Source organism: Gracilinanus agilis, chromosome 3 (assembly GCF_016433145.1).
Source record: "Gracilinanus agilis isolate LMUSP501 chromosome 3, AgileGrace, whole genome shotgun sequence".
Lineage (NCBI taxonomy): Eukaryota > Metazoa > Chordata > Mammalia > Didelphimorphia > Didelphidae > Gracilinanus > Gracilinanus agilis.
In genome coordinates this window covers 253,155,107-253,168,000 of record NC_058132.1, presented here as the reverse complement: position 1 = coordinate 253,168,000, position 12,894 = coordinate 253,155,107, and the positions used below count along the sequence as shown (strand labels likewise).

The window sequence follows — 12,894 nt, the reverse complement described above, 5'->3', positions numbered from 1 at the left end:
GTTGATTCTTGGATCCACTTTTCTAGCCCTAACCTCTCTGCTTACCTCCAGGTTCACATCTCCAACTCCCTATTGGACATCTTGAACTAGATAGTCCATAGAAGTCTTTAACTCAGCATGCCCAGAACTGAATTCATTCATACCTTCTCCTCTTCTAACCTTCCTTATTATTGTCAATTATAAGCATTTGCCTAGTCTCCCAGGCTCACAACATAGGTGTCATCCTTGCCTCCTTATTATCTTTCACCTCCCAGATATAGTTTGTTGACAGATCTTTTGATCTCAGGCTTAACAATATCATATTACCTTTCTGATAAATTCTAGTGGTTTCCCATCACTTCTGGGATCAGATATAAAGTTCTCTGCTTTCCATTCAAAGGCCCTCATAACCTCTCCCTAGTTCAAACCTTACACTTTATTCCTTGTTAATACTTTGTGATCTAGTGATAGCTCTGCCTCCTTACTTCCTTCAAGTCCTAGCCAAAATCTCACCTTCTATAGGAAGCCTTTCTTAATCTCCCTTAATTTTAGTGCTTTCCCTCCATTGATTATTTCCAGTCTATCCTACACAGAGCTTGCTTGTATATAGTTGTTTGCATGTTGTCTTTCCTATTAGACTGTGACCTCCTTGATTACCAGGAATGTCTTTTGCCTTTCTTTGTAACTGCAGTGTTTAGTACAAGACCTGGCATATAGTAGGCATTTAATTTTGTTTATTGACTTTTTCTTCTTCCCTCTCTTCCATGCTTTATCTTGTCCTGGCTGAAAGTCTAGTAGATACTCTTAGACCTAACTCTATTGCTGATTGGCACAAAAACATTGACCTGGGTTGGTTTGGCTGGTTTTCCCTTTTAAGCAGCCTGATTATGCTGTTTTTGGGCTTATAATGTTGATGTCAGACTTAGTGCAGGTACTTGATTAGCTTTAGCTCACTATAGCATGAAACTCCCAAATTCAAGTTATCACCAATGTCATTTTCCCCCCAGTAGCAGGAATTCTTTAATACAGTGGTTCCCAAACTTTTTTTGCCTACCACCCCCTTTCCAGAAAAAATATTACTTAGCCCCCTGGAAATTAATTTTTTTTTAAATTTTAATAGCAATTAATAGGAAAGATAAATGCACCTGTGGCCATCACTGCTCCCCTGGATCGCTGCAGCACCCACCAGGGAGTGGTGGCATCCACTTTGGGAATCACTGCTTTAATAGATGTGCACCATGCCTGACCACATTTTCCAATATAATCTTCCTCTTTTCCCCTCTCTTTCTTCCTTTTAAAGCTATTCTTTATAACAAAGAATGAGAAAGATAAAAAATCAGCAATAGTAACAAAAAATGTCTGACATATTTAGTGTTCCACAGCTACAGTTCTTCACATCTGCAAATAAGGTGTGAAGGAGTTATCTTCTTATATTTCCTCCTCAGGGACAATATTAGCCATTATAATTTCTCAATTTTTACTTTGGATTTTAAAAATTGTTTTTATTCTTTTATTTACATTATTCATTTTTTAACATTATTTTCTAAGTTCTGCTTATTTAACTTTATCTCTGTATATGCTACTATGCTTTTCAGGCTTTGTGTCCATTGTTTTTTCAATTCAGTGAATATTTATTAAGGCCTTTCTATGTTCCAGGCACTGTGCTAAACTGTAGGGATATTAAAAAGAGGTAAAAGACAGAACCTGCCCTCAAGGAGCTTATACAATCTAGTAGGGGAGACAGTATATAAATATATGCAAAGCAAACTCTAGACAGAAATAAGAAATGATTAAAAGAAGGAAACCATTAGAAAATGAAAGGGATTAGGGAAGACTTCCTGTAGAAGGTGGGAGGAGGCAGGGAGAACATTCCAGACATAGAGATAGCCAGAGAAAATGTCAGAAGGCCAATGTTATTGGGTCAAAGAGTATGTTTCAGGGAACAAGGTGTAAGAAGACTAGAAAGGCAGGAGGGAGCTAAATTATGAATGGCTTTGAAATGCCCAGCAGAGTATTTTATATTTGCCCCTAGAATCAAATAGGAAACCAATGGAATTTATTGATTAGGGAGGTGATGTGATCAGACCTGCATTTATAGGAAAATCACTTTAATGGCTAAATGGAGATGGATTGGAATAGGGGAAGAATTGAAGCCCACCCACTGCTGTTTTGCAATAATCTAGGTGTAATGTGAACCAAAGGGGTGACAGTTTCATAGGAGAGAAGGGGGCATATTTGAGAGATGTTGCAAAGGTGAAATTGATAGATCTTGGCAACAGCTGGGAAAGAGGAGGTGAGAGAGAGTGAGGAGTCAAGGATGACTCCTAGGTTGTGAGCCTGAGGTACTGGGAAAATGATTTTGTTCTCTATAGTAAGAGGAAGTAGGCGTAGAGGAAGGTTTAGAGTGAAAGATAAATGTGTTCTTTTTTGGACATAACTGAGTTTAAGATGTCTTAAAGGAAATTGGAGATACTAGATTAGAGATAAGCAGAGAGCCTGTGGTAGGAAAGGCAAATTTGAGAATCATCAGCCTAAAGATGGTAATTAAATCTATGGAAACTGGCAAGATTACCTAGTGTAGTGTATAAGGAGAAGAGAGGAGGACCCAGGAACCCTGTGGGATGCCTGTGTTTAGAAGAGCATGTTTCAGAGGATGATCTCCTAAAGGAGACAGAGAAGGTCAGATAAGTAGGAGAGAATGGGGTTGAGAGAAGGGGCAGTATGTTGAGGGAAATGGAAAGGAATAGGATCTCTTGAACAGGTCAAAATGTCAGCCTAGGTAAGAAGTAAGGCCACCTCATCATGAGAGATGGGTATGAAGAAGGGGAAAGTGTAGAAGGCATATGAATGGTAGGAAATGAGGAAGAGAGAGCTCATGACAAATGGCCTTAATTATATGTGTAAAATACGAGGCAAAGTTATCAGCTGAGAAAGTGAGGAGAGAGGGAGGGGAATCATAGGTGGTTTGAAGAGGGATGAAAAGGCCTAGAAGAGCCTTTGTGGAAACTAGGATTATGAATTGATAAGGGAGGTATAGGATCGCCTAGCAGCAGTTAGGTCCCAGTTGAGGTTCTGTAACATTAATTTGTGGTGAAAGCTATCACAGAAAGATTGCATGGTTTTTTTCCCCACCTTCTTTTAGATGTAAGAATAAGAAGACAGTGAATGGAGGGAGTGATCTGGGGCTGAGACTTGATTGTGTGTAATGGGCAATATGATTGAAGAGGAGGACAGTGTATGAGATGAATTGTTTCACCAAGGAGTCAGAATGGGCAGAAGAGGAGAGAGTGGTTAGTGTAAGGAAGAAGGTCTGGGAGATACTTAAAGAGTCAAGGGATTAGAGGTTACAGTGTGGATGAAGGGAGAGGTTATGCAAGGGAATGCAGAGGAAATGGTGAAAAGCTAGTAGATTATGGTCAGATAAGGAGATTTGTGAGTGATGGCAACATGACTATCTCTGTGTGTGGCTGAGGTAGCTGATGGGAGATGAGTAGGATGGAAAATTGAGTGGTTCTTGTATTTGAGGGAGAATCAATGTTTATGTCAAAGTTCCCTTATTGTAGGGCAGGAGTTGAAGGAGAGAGAAAAATTTTCAGCCAGGTTTTGAACTCAAAGTAAGGGAAATAATGTGTATGTGTGGAGTCTATAGACAACAGCTAACAGGATTTTGATTGGGTGGTAGATATGAATAGCGTGACTGATGGAGGAAGGTGGGTAACCTGAAATTGGTAGTGGGGAACAAGGAGCATTCCAACTTCCTAGTGACCAGTGAGCTGAGGAGAATGAGTGAATGTGCAGATATATGGGAAAGAGTAGCCAAGTAGTATTAATTCAGGTTTCAATAAGAGCTATTGGATTGAAGGCGCAGGAGAGGAATAGATTTAAGATGTGGGGAAGTTTGTTACGTATGGACTGGACATTCCAGAGGGACCAGTTGAAGGGGTAGGTGGAGTTAGGATGAAACTTTGGGGAATGAAGATTGAGGGGGATGAGAATGAGGAATCAGGTGGTAGGAAGTGTGGAGTAGGGTTTGAATGATGACCTATAGGAGTTCAGAGTCCCTAGGATGTGAAGATTATGACATCATGTGAGGATGTTCATGAATGGAGGAGGGTCACTTCTCTAACAGTAAAGGACATGTGCAATAGGAAATGGGAGTCTTGAAGTCAAAGGGAGGGTTGTTCTTTATACTGAAGGTTCTCCACATCTTCTTTGGAAGATTGGGTTGGCACTAGATAGAAGTGGTTGCTTTCCTCAGGGGACATGTTGTGCTGAGCAGGAGAGGAAAAGTTCAGGATGCTAGCTCACCCATGGTTTGAGCTCATCTCACCTGAGGATGAAATATATTTTTGGACCACAACTTGTATAGCCTTTTCCCAGTAAATGAGGATCTACTAAGATCCTAGTTTTTTGCTATTAAGAAAAATATTCCTTGTATAAGTATTTTGGTGTTCATATGGCTTTAAAAAAATCATTTACCACCTTGGTATTTATGCCATTCAGCTTGGATTCACTAAATCAAAGACATTTATTGACACCAGTCACTTTTCAGTACAATTCCAAAATACCCTCCAAGTGTCAGTGTTTCATTTGGTTCTACCAGTGTGAATGAGTGTGTGTTATTACACAGACCCTCCAACATTAAGTATTACCAGTGGGCAGTTTGCTGGATGTGAGAGAAAACCTCAAATTTTAAAAAGCTTTAAAAAACATAAGTAAAACTAAAGAAAGAAAACAAAATAAAAAGGGACACTATAAAAACAGAAGCTTAGCATCGAGCTTTATTGGAAAATATAATTAAGTAGCTCTTGTAGCAACTTTTAGATGAATAGAAGACATTTGTAGAGTTAATGATTTATTTGGGCTTTCAGCAAAATTTTGCTTAAGGGCCAGAATTTAAGCAAAGCATATAGCTTAAGGTAGAAAGTCTATCAACACACAAAATCAAGCAACATGAAAGAACTTTTAATGTATTAATGAGAAAGTCACAGAGTAGGCTAGTTTTAAAATATTTAGTTTTCAGAAAAAAAATCTTTCTTTTTTTTCCACTGTAAGCATTTACCTGGCACCAAAAATAATCAAAATAATTGTCAGAAAATAATAAAAATATTCAGACCAAAGGAAAATCTTTAAATTTGTTTCTGAAATAAAAGTCAAGGAAATATTAATGGAGTTCTTTAAGGAAATATTGTTTAGTTGTGTTGTTACTGACTCATGACCTATAGGTTTAGTACAATTCAGGATAATTAAAGTAATAAGGCAAACATTTTTTTCCCCTGATCATTGATTTAACCCCCGCCCCCCCTTTTTTTTCTCTTTTGGTTGATAGCATGCTTAAATTAAAAAAAAATATTGAGATGGCTTAATGTTATTTGTTAGTTGCTAATAATTCTGATGAGCTAGGACTTTTAATTTTCATTCTCAAGAGCCAGGTAATTTCTAATGACACAAATTTCAAATTATCTTAATAAATTAGTTTTATAATATAAGATTTCATTATTTTGATTTATGTTAATATATTTTGGTTGAAGCTCATGAAAGTTTTTGTCTTATTGTCACTTATGTTTTAACATAGTATTTCTAATGTTTAGGTATTTAAGAATTCTTTATATTTAACAATCCAATATTTTAATGTGAAGTACTTTAAATGCTATGTTAATTTATTGTAATGCACTTTAAATACTTTGGAGCCATCTACATATTTCTGCTGAAAATCTTTCCTTTTCTTATAGATCAGTCTATTATGGATGTTTTGAAACATAAAAGTTTTCTAGAAGAATTATTATTTTGGACTATAAAATATGAATTTCCACAAAAGATGGTAACTTTCTTACTCAACATGCTACCAGATCAAGATTATAAGGTATCTTAAATTTTTGCTTTTTAAATTTGTACTTTCTCTTATCTCACTTTTCACTACTAAACATTCTTTAACTTTTATACTTCTGAACTATGGTTATATCTTAGGCATTGAGAATGCTTTATTGTATTGAAGATGTGACAAACTTTGAGGCATAGGACATAACACTACTTTCTTTATCCTGTTAAAGTAGAGGGAATGAATGCTATCAAAGCTGCATATAGCGCAACACTAGAGTTTCAGTTTAATATCTCATCAGGATGGGGAGACCCTTTGTGTTAATAATTTTGGTGATCTCTAAAGTCCTTTTTATCTCCAACCCCATGATCCTGTCACCTCAGATTCCCTTGAGTGTCTAACTCCACCTGCCTCATCTCTTTGAAAATGTGGGATTACTTTTCAGATGTTGGTATTTTGGAATGCTAGCAATGTAGGTCTGTCTTTTAATTGGTTTACCAAAAAAAAAAAAGATGAGGAATATTAATTTTTTTGGTGCCTATGTAAAGTTTGTGGGTATATCCCTATTGATTTGTTGTAGGGCCTACAGATGAAGTAGTAATAATAACTTTGGAAATTTTGTTAGGTAGCATCTCCTAGAAAGGAAAGCAAGAATGATAGAATTTAGAAAAGTAACCATCATAGTATGTAGGAAGAACTAATGTGTATAAATGTGAAGCAGAATGCTATGCAGGAGCTGTTTCAGTTAATATGATTACATTTAAATAATTTGAAGAAAGAATAAGTTTGAATTGCCTCCTCAGATTTTCAGATTAACTTGCAAAGAATTTATTTGAATTGAACATAGAATTCTTTTAGGACAGTTTATATAGGTGATACTAAATTGTTCTAGAGATGGAGATTATTTAGAAAAAAAGTTTCATTCTTAATTTCCTTTAAACATTTTACATCACATTTAATTTGAAAAAGCCCAATAGTTCATTTATGTTTAGAGAAATGTTTATTTATATCATTCTCTCATTATTCCATTGTGTTTGGGAACAAATCACATTTATGTTTTTAGATCATATTTTTTTTCTTTCTGCTTCTTTTGTATAAGAGTCAATCTAGTTTCTTAATAATTACATATTGAACTCCTTTCAGGATTCAAGGTCACTTCATTCTTAGGGGAGCAAGGTGAAGAGAGATAAGAAGATATTTATACAGTCACCTCTTGATTATCCATGATTACTAGGCTCACAAATAGCATACATAATAGAAATCCACAAAAATAAAAACAAAAATATCATTTTAAACTGTTATAAATAAAATTATGTGTATCACCTTCTCCCATTAAGTATTTTAATTGAGCTTGACATTTTCTTAAATGAACCAATTTCTTTTCTTTTCCTTTTTGTTACCTGGCGAATATAATAATGAATAATGGCTAGTGGTAGGCAATAGGAGAAAGGAAGGAGGGTTGAAACAGACTAAGTAATTCACAAATTAGATGGGTTCCTGAATAATTGAGATTTGATTATATTACACTTTTTAATGTATGAAGATGAGTCCATTTTTCTTTATAATTATTGCTTGGACCCATATTTTATAAATATATGGCTGAAAATTCTGATTGATTTATAATATTAAAAACTATTATCGATAGCCTTTACTTTTTAATTAGAAAGTTCAAGATATAGTAGATATTTTGAGAGATTTTAATAAAGAATAGCTTTCATCATCTCTGTGTGTTTTAGATTACATTGTTATTAAGCCACTTCCATGGGTAGAATTCATTTACTATTCCTAGAAAGAAAGTTTTTTTAAATGATAAAAATGATTTCTAAAGATTTATACCATAGAACAGATCATACAAAAATTTAAATATTGCCGTATACAGATTCAGGCATTAATATTCATTGAGTTCAATTAAACAATATTTTTTTCTTTTAATTTGTGAAAAGTCAAATCTTAATTCTTTGGTATCCTTCACAGATATGGTAAAGGAACTCAAGTCGTATAACTTTTTTTTTTTTTTTAACCCTTATCTTCCATCTTAGAGTCAATACTGTGTATTGGCTTCAAGGCAGAAGAGTGGTAAAAGCTAGGCAATGGGAGTCAAGTGACTTGCTCAGGGTCACACAGCTGGGAAGTATCTGAGGCCAGATTTGAACCTAGGACCTCCCGTCTCTAGGCCTGGCTGCCCCCAAGTCATATAACTTTTGACTTGATAGCTAATACTTCATGGATAAAATATATTTGGAAACTGTTCACAGAGAAAATTCTGTATTATTATAAAATGAACATTTTAGAAATTTTTAGAATTCTTGATTGTTTAACATTAATACAGTTTGTTTGTTGGGCTTAGAAAACTGAAACTCTAATAAACTCTTAGGTTTTTTTTTTTAAGAAGTAGATTGGGTTGTATAATCCATGCTCTATAGCAACAGATTCTTTGAAAGGCTAGAGTTTTCTTGGTGAACTCCTGTCTCATGTCTAATCAGTTCCTAAAGAAATGGCTCAGGGATCTTTTTTTTGTTTTTTGAACGAGGAGAGGGGAAGGAGAGATTGTACCCTAGAACAATTTCTAATACTCAACTCTCTACTTTCTGTGTTACAGGGCTAAATGGTTGCTTCCTTGGGTAGTGTTCCTGCTCTGGAAGCTTTGCCCAAAAAAATTTAGCAGATAATTGGTCAATTTTAATTGTATTGAGCTAATGTTGTCTTCCATTAGCCAAGTTAATTGTGAATTGAATACAGTAAATACAAATCGAAATTGTGGCCATATAATTAATATGTGCATTAGAAAATTTCTTTACCATATTTGCTGTATTTTTTGTTTATTTAAAAGGTTCATATTGAGAACTTGACTTTATATAATTATAATGATATAAAACAGCCTCTTTTGGAGTAAATAAAAATGAAAATAAATTGATTTAGAAAACTGATATATTGTAGTTCTTCTTGTGTAAGTAATGAAGCCTTTTGGGAATGAAACTTGATATGGCAATCCCATGCTTTTGTATGTCTCATCTTCTAAGTAAATGATGTGAAAAAGGAAGTATATATATATTTGAAATAGGAAAAGAAAAGATGGTATAGAAGCAATATTGTAGTGTATATTTGCAAAATTGCTGGCTTACTTTTAAATAATATAAAAGTAGATTATTTATTTTAGAGTATTCAAATTGACTCACTTTCCTGCTGATTTAGACTATAGTACTGCTGCTACTGATTGAAGAATTGAGCTTCTGATATTTTATAGAGTAGATGACAGAATTTTCTTTTATTGCATGCTATTTTTATACATTTGTGAATAAAGAGAAGTGATATCTTATGTTCACACCTCACAGTAGTCTTAATTGCTTAGGCTTTAAATATTAAAATATTAGTTCTTTGATGTTTACAACTTAGGATGTTTTAATAACACCATTATAATAGCTGCAAATATCATGTGCTGGGTTAATAACTTTATAAAATTTCAAAAGACACTAATCCATTGATTTATTTTTCAGATTGCTTTTACAAAAACCTTTGTCCAGCATTATGCTTTTATTATGAAAACACTGAAGAAAAGTCATGAATCAGACACAATGTCCAACAGAATTGTCCATATTAGTGTTCAGCTATTCAGCAATGAGGAACTAGCAAGACAAGTAACGGAAGAATGCCAGTTACTGGATATCATGGTCACTGTCCTATTGTACATGATGGAAAGTTGCCTTATCAAAAGTGAGCTACAAGGTAAAGCAACATTTGGTGCCCATTTTTATAGGGGACCAAAGTCCCCTTTTCCTCCTTCCCCCTAGAGACTCCCTCTTCCCCAAACCTGCTGGAACTCAAGTAGTTCCACTTCATAGGGCACTTTTACTTCCCATGCTATTACCTGACAAATCCACGATGGATTGATGTTCTGAATTTATACTGTCTTATACAGATTTTTCTCTTACTCTGAAATAAAAACATTGGTTTGACTAGATGATCTTGTAAGACCCATCCTACTAGTTCTAAACATATGATCCTAGAATTCTTTATTCTACACGAAGTCTTGCAAATCATTCTCTATGACAATTTTCGATGACAAAAGCTTTTTCTTTATTTTCCCAGTCATGACATAGACTTGGAGTGTGTAGTAATTAGCTCAGTATTCTATAGCCAGGGAAGTGCCCAAGCTGGAGAATTACTTTGCCTCCCAAGCCTAATACTTTTTGGATTTGAATATTACATTCCTCCTTACTTTCTCTTCCAACACACAGTCTTCTCTTTTCTTTTTAGAGCTTCTCTTTCCACTTTTACCTCTTTTATATTTTTCTGACAGACCTATGTCATTCAATTTTTACTGATTGTTTCAAATTTACTTGTGACCTTTTAATCATTTAGTATCATTGTCTCTACTCTTTCTATCTTAATTTTTCTTATGCCTTCTTCAGTGTACTCTTTTTACATATACCTTTTATTACTGCTTTTCTATCAGGCTTGCTCTGCTAGATTTAAAGAAACAAAAAAAGGATTGGAAAAGTAAGGCTTGACCACTGAGTCTTGTCTGATTGCATCCATATATGGTCTACCTCCCCATTTTCAGGTTTTAAAACTAACATTTCTACACTTAGACTTGTGGTGGAGTTTAAAATAAGATGAGAACTTTGGCTTCATCATAGTATAAATTGAGAGCTTTATTATACTTGTACTTTATTTATAAGTAGTTAGGAGTAGCCACTCAGTGGTTGCTATTGCTCTTAAATAAAAGAATTCTTTTTAAATTCCTCAGAAAAAATAAAATTGACCTTTCTATGACACTGTTTTTATGGAAGATGATTCTGGAGTATGCTAGAAATTTGGCTATATACACTTTATTTTTTTTTTTCTTATTGAACAAAATAAATTTCTGAATCAGCATCTATACTTATTACATGGAATATTATATATATGCTCTTATATTCTTTATGAATATTGAAGGCTCCATTTTCTGGAAAATGGCTTTAATAATTAAACTAATGCTAGATGATTTTTATTTTAAAACCTGTTGCCTCTAACTAGTTTTTTTTTTTTTTGGATGACATTAGTTTTTTTTTAAATTGGGAACTTAAACATCAAGGGCATTTCCATGTGTATAGCAGAATACAAAAAAGATTGCAGATGAAACTGTTAATATCCATTTCATTCTACTTAAAAATAATTTCCATACATTACTTTTTTTTTAAAAACCTTACCTTTAGTCGTGGAGCCAAGGCAGAAGAGTAGTAAGGGCTAGGCAATAGGGGTCAAGTGACTTGCCCAGGGTCACACAGCTAGGAAGTGTCTAAGGGCAGATTTGAACCTAGGACCTCCTGTCTCTAGGCTTGGCTCTCAATCCACTGAACCACCCAGCTGCCCCCTCACACATTACTTATAAAACTGTCCTGTTCATATTTTCTTTTTTTCCTTTTCTGAACACTTCAAACATATTTTAATAGTTTTATATGCATTAATATTGTGTTATCCTCTTATCCTCCCCCAAATTAAAAAAGAGAGGTAAAAAAACCTTTTGTAACAAATGAAACAAGATGAACTTAACCTATGACTATAATTAAAAAAAAAATATATATATATATATATATATATATATATCTGCACCTCAGGTCCACCATCTCTTTGTCAGGAGATGAGTAATATGTTTCACCATAGGTACTCTGGAGACTTTGAACATTACTTTGAACATTGCATGTGTCAGAGTTCTTAAGTCTTTCAAAGTTACTTTTCTTTGAAGATGCTATTCTATAAATTATTCTTGCTGCTTACTTCAACTCAGAATTATACTACTCAGAATTGTCTGCAGTTCTCTCTTTTTGTCATTTCTTACATTTCCTTAATATTCCATTATATTTATATCCTATAATTTGTTCAGCCACTCCTCTGTTGATGAACGTTCTCTTAATTTCTCTAGTTCATTGATTTTTTCTTCTTTTAATTTCAATGTCTTTAGGGTTGTTTGTTTTGCTTTCATTATCCCCACCCCCCATTATACTTTAGTAGTATTATGGTCCTTTGTAACCCTCCCTTCCATCTCTACTTGTTTGCCCAATTCCTCTGATGTATTTTTATACGAAATTCAGTGTGTATGTGCATGTGTATGTATATTTAATTTTCTTTTGTCTGTTTCAGATAAGGGTAAGGTTCATATGTTGCTCACTCTCCTCCACCCTTTCTTCTCTATTTAATTATTATTCTCATGTTACCCTAATTATGAGAAAGAACAAGCTCCATTTCCTTCCTCTTTCTATGCTAGTATATTTCTTTTACTTTCCCTTTCCTTCTCAATAAAAGTGGGATCATTTCATCCCCTGGTCCTCTGTTTTTATTATTTAGCTTCTTTCATATCCTTTGAACACATTAAGGTTCTGAATAAACACTTGTTTCCCTTCCCCTTTGTTATAATGTTATATAATTTAGATTATTTAATTATTAGATGATTATAATGCTATAATCCCTTTCAGTTAACTGAATAAGTCAGTATTTTTGGTTTGTTCTGTATTTCTGTGTTTGTATTTCAAAGTTTTACTTAGCTCTAGTCTTTTCATTAGATATACTTGAAAGTCCTCTATTCTATTAAAAATTCATTTTTTTTATCTGTAGGATTTTATATTCACTTTAGTGAGGTTAGTTTTTCTATATTTTTTGCCCTTTTAAGTATATTATAAAGTATATAATTCCTCTCAGTCTTAATAGAAGTCTCCAGTTCCAGTATGTGATCCTGACAATAGTTCATTGGTATTTGAACTTCTTTTTGGCTCCTTGAAGCACTGTTTTTTGGAAGAATGTATGGTAGTTCTGGATTTAGCCCATGAAATTCCTGGGACTTTTCATTTCAGCATTTCTTTTAGGAGAGGATTGGTAGGACCTTTCTATCTTTACTTTGCCTTTCTTTGTAAAGTAAAAAGCCTTTACTTTGCTTATTCTAATAGAGCTTGACACTTAATTTATGATTACTTGAGGTACGTTGTCCAGGCTTTTTAAAAAAAATCATGCTTTTCAGTCAGTCCAATGATTTCTAAATTATTCATGACCATTTTTTCCAAGTCTTTTTTATATCATTATTTTATATACACGTTTCTTCTACATTTCAGTCTTGATTTTGTACT

The 12,894-nt window shown here is 34.0% G+C and overlaps 1 protein-coding gene across 1 annotated transcript in view; it reads left to right on the top strand.

Annotated features, from left to right (window-relative positions):
* The window catches only part of UBR3 (ubiquitin protein ligase E3 component n-recognin 3), a 255,154-nt gene that overhangs the window by 106,548 nt on the left and 135,712 nt on the right, over nucleotides 1-12,894 (top strand). Inside the window, 2 exon segments of the mRNA XM_044669094.1 lie at nucleotides 5,712-5,842; nucleotides 9,292-9,520. Coding sequence (XP_044525029.1) covers nucleotides 5,712-5,842; nucleotides 9,292-9,520 — 360 coding nt within the window.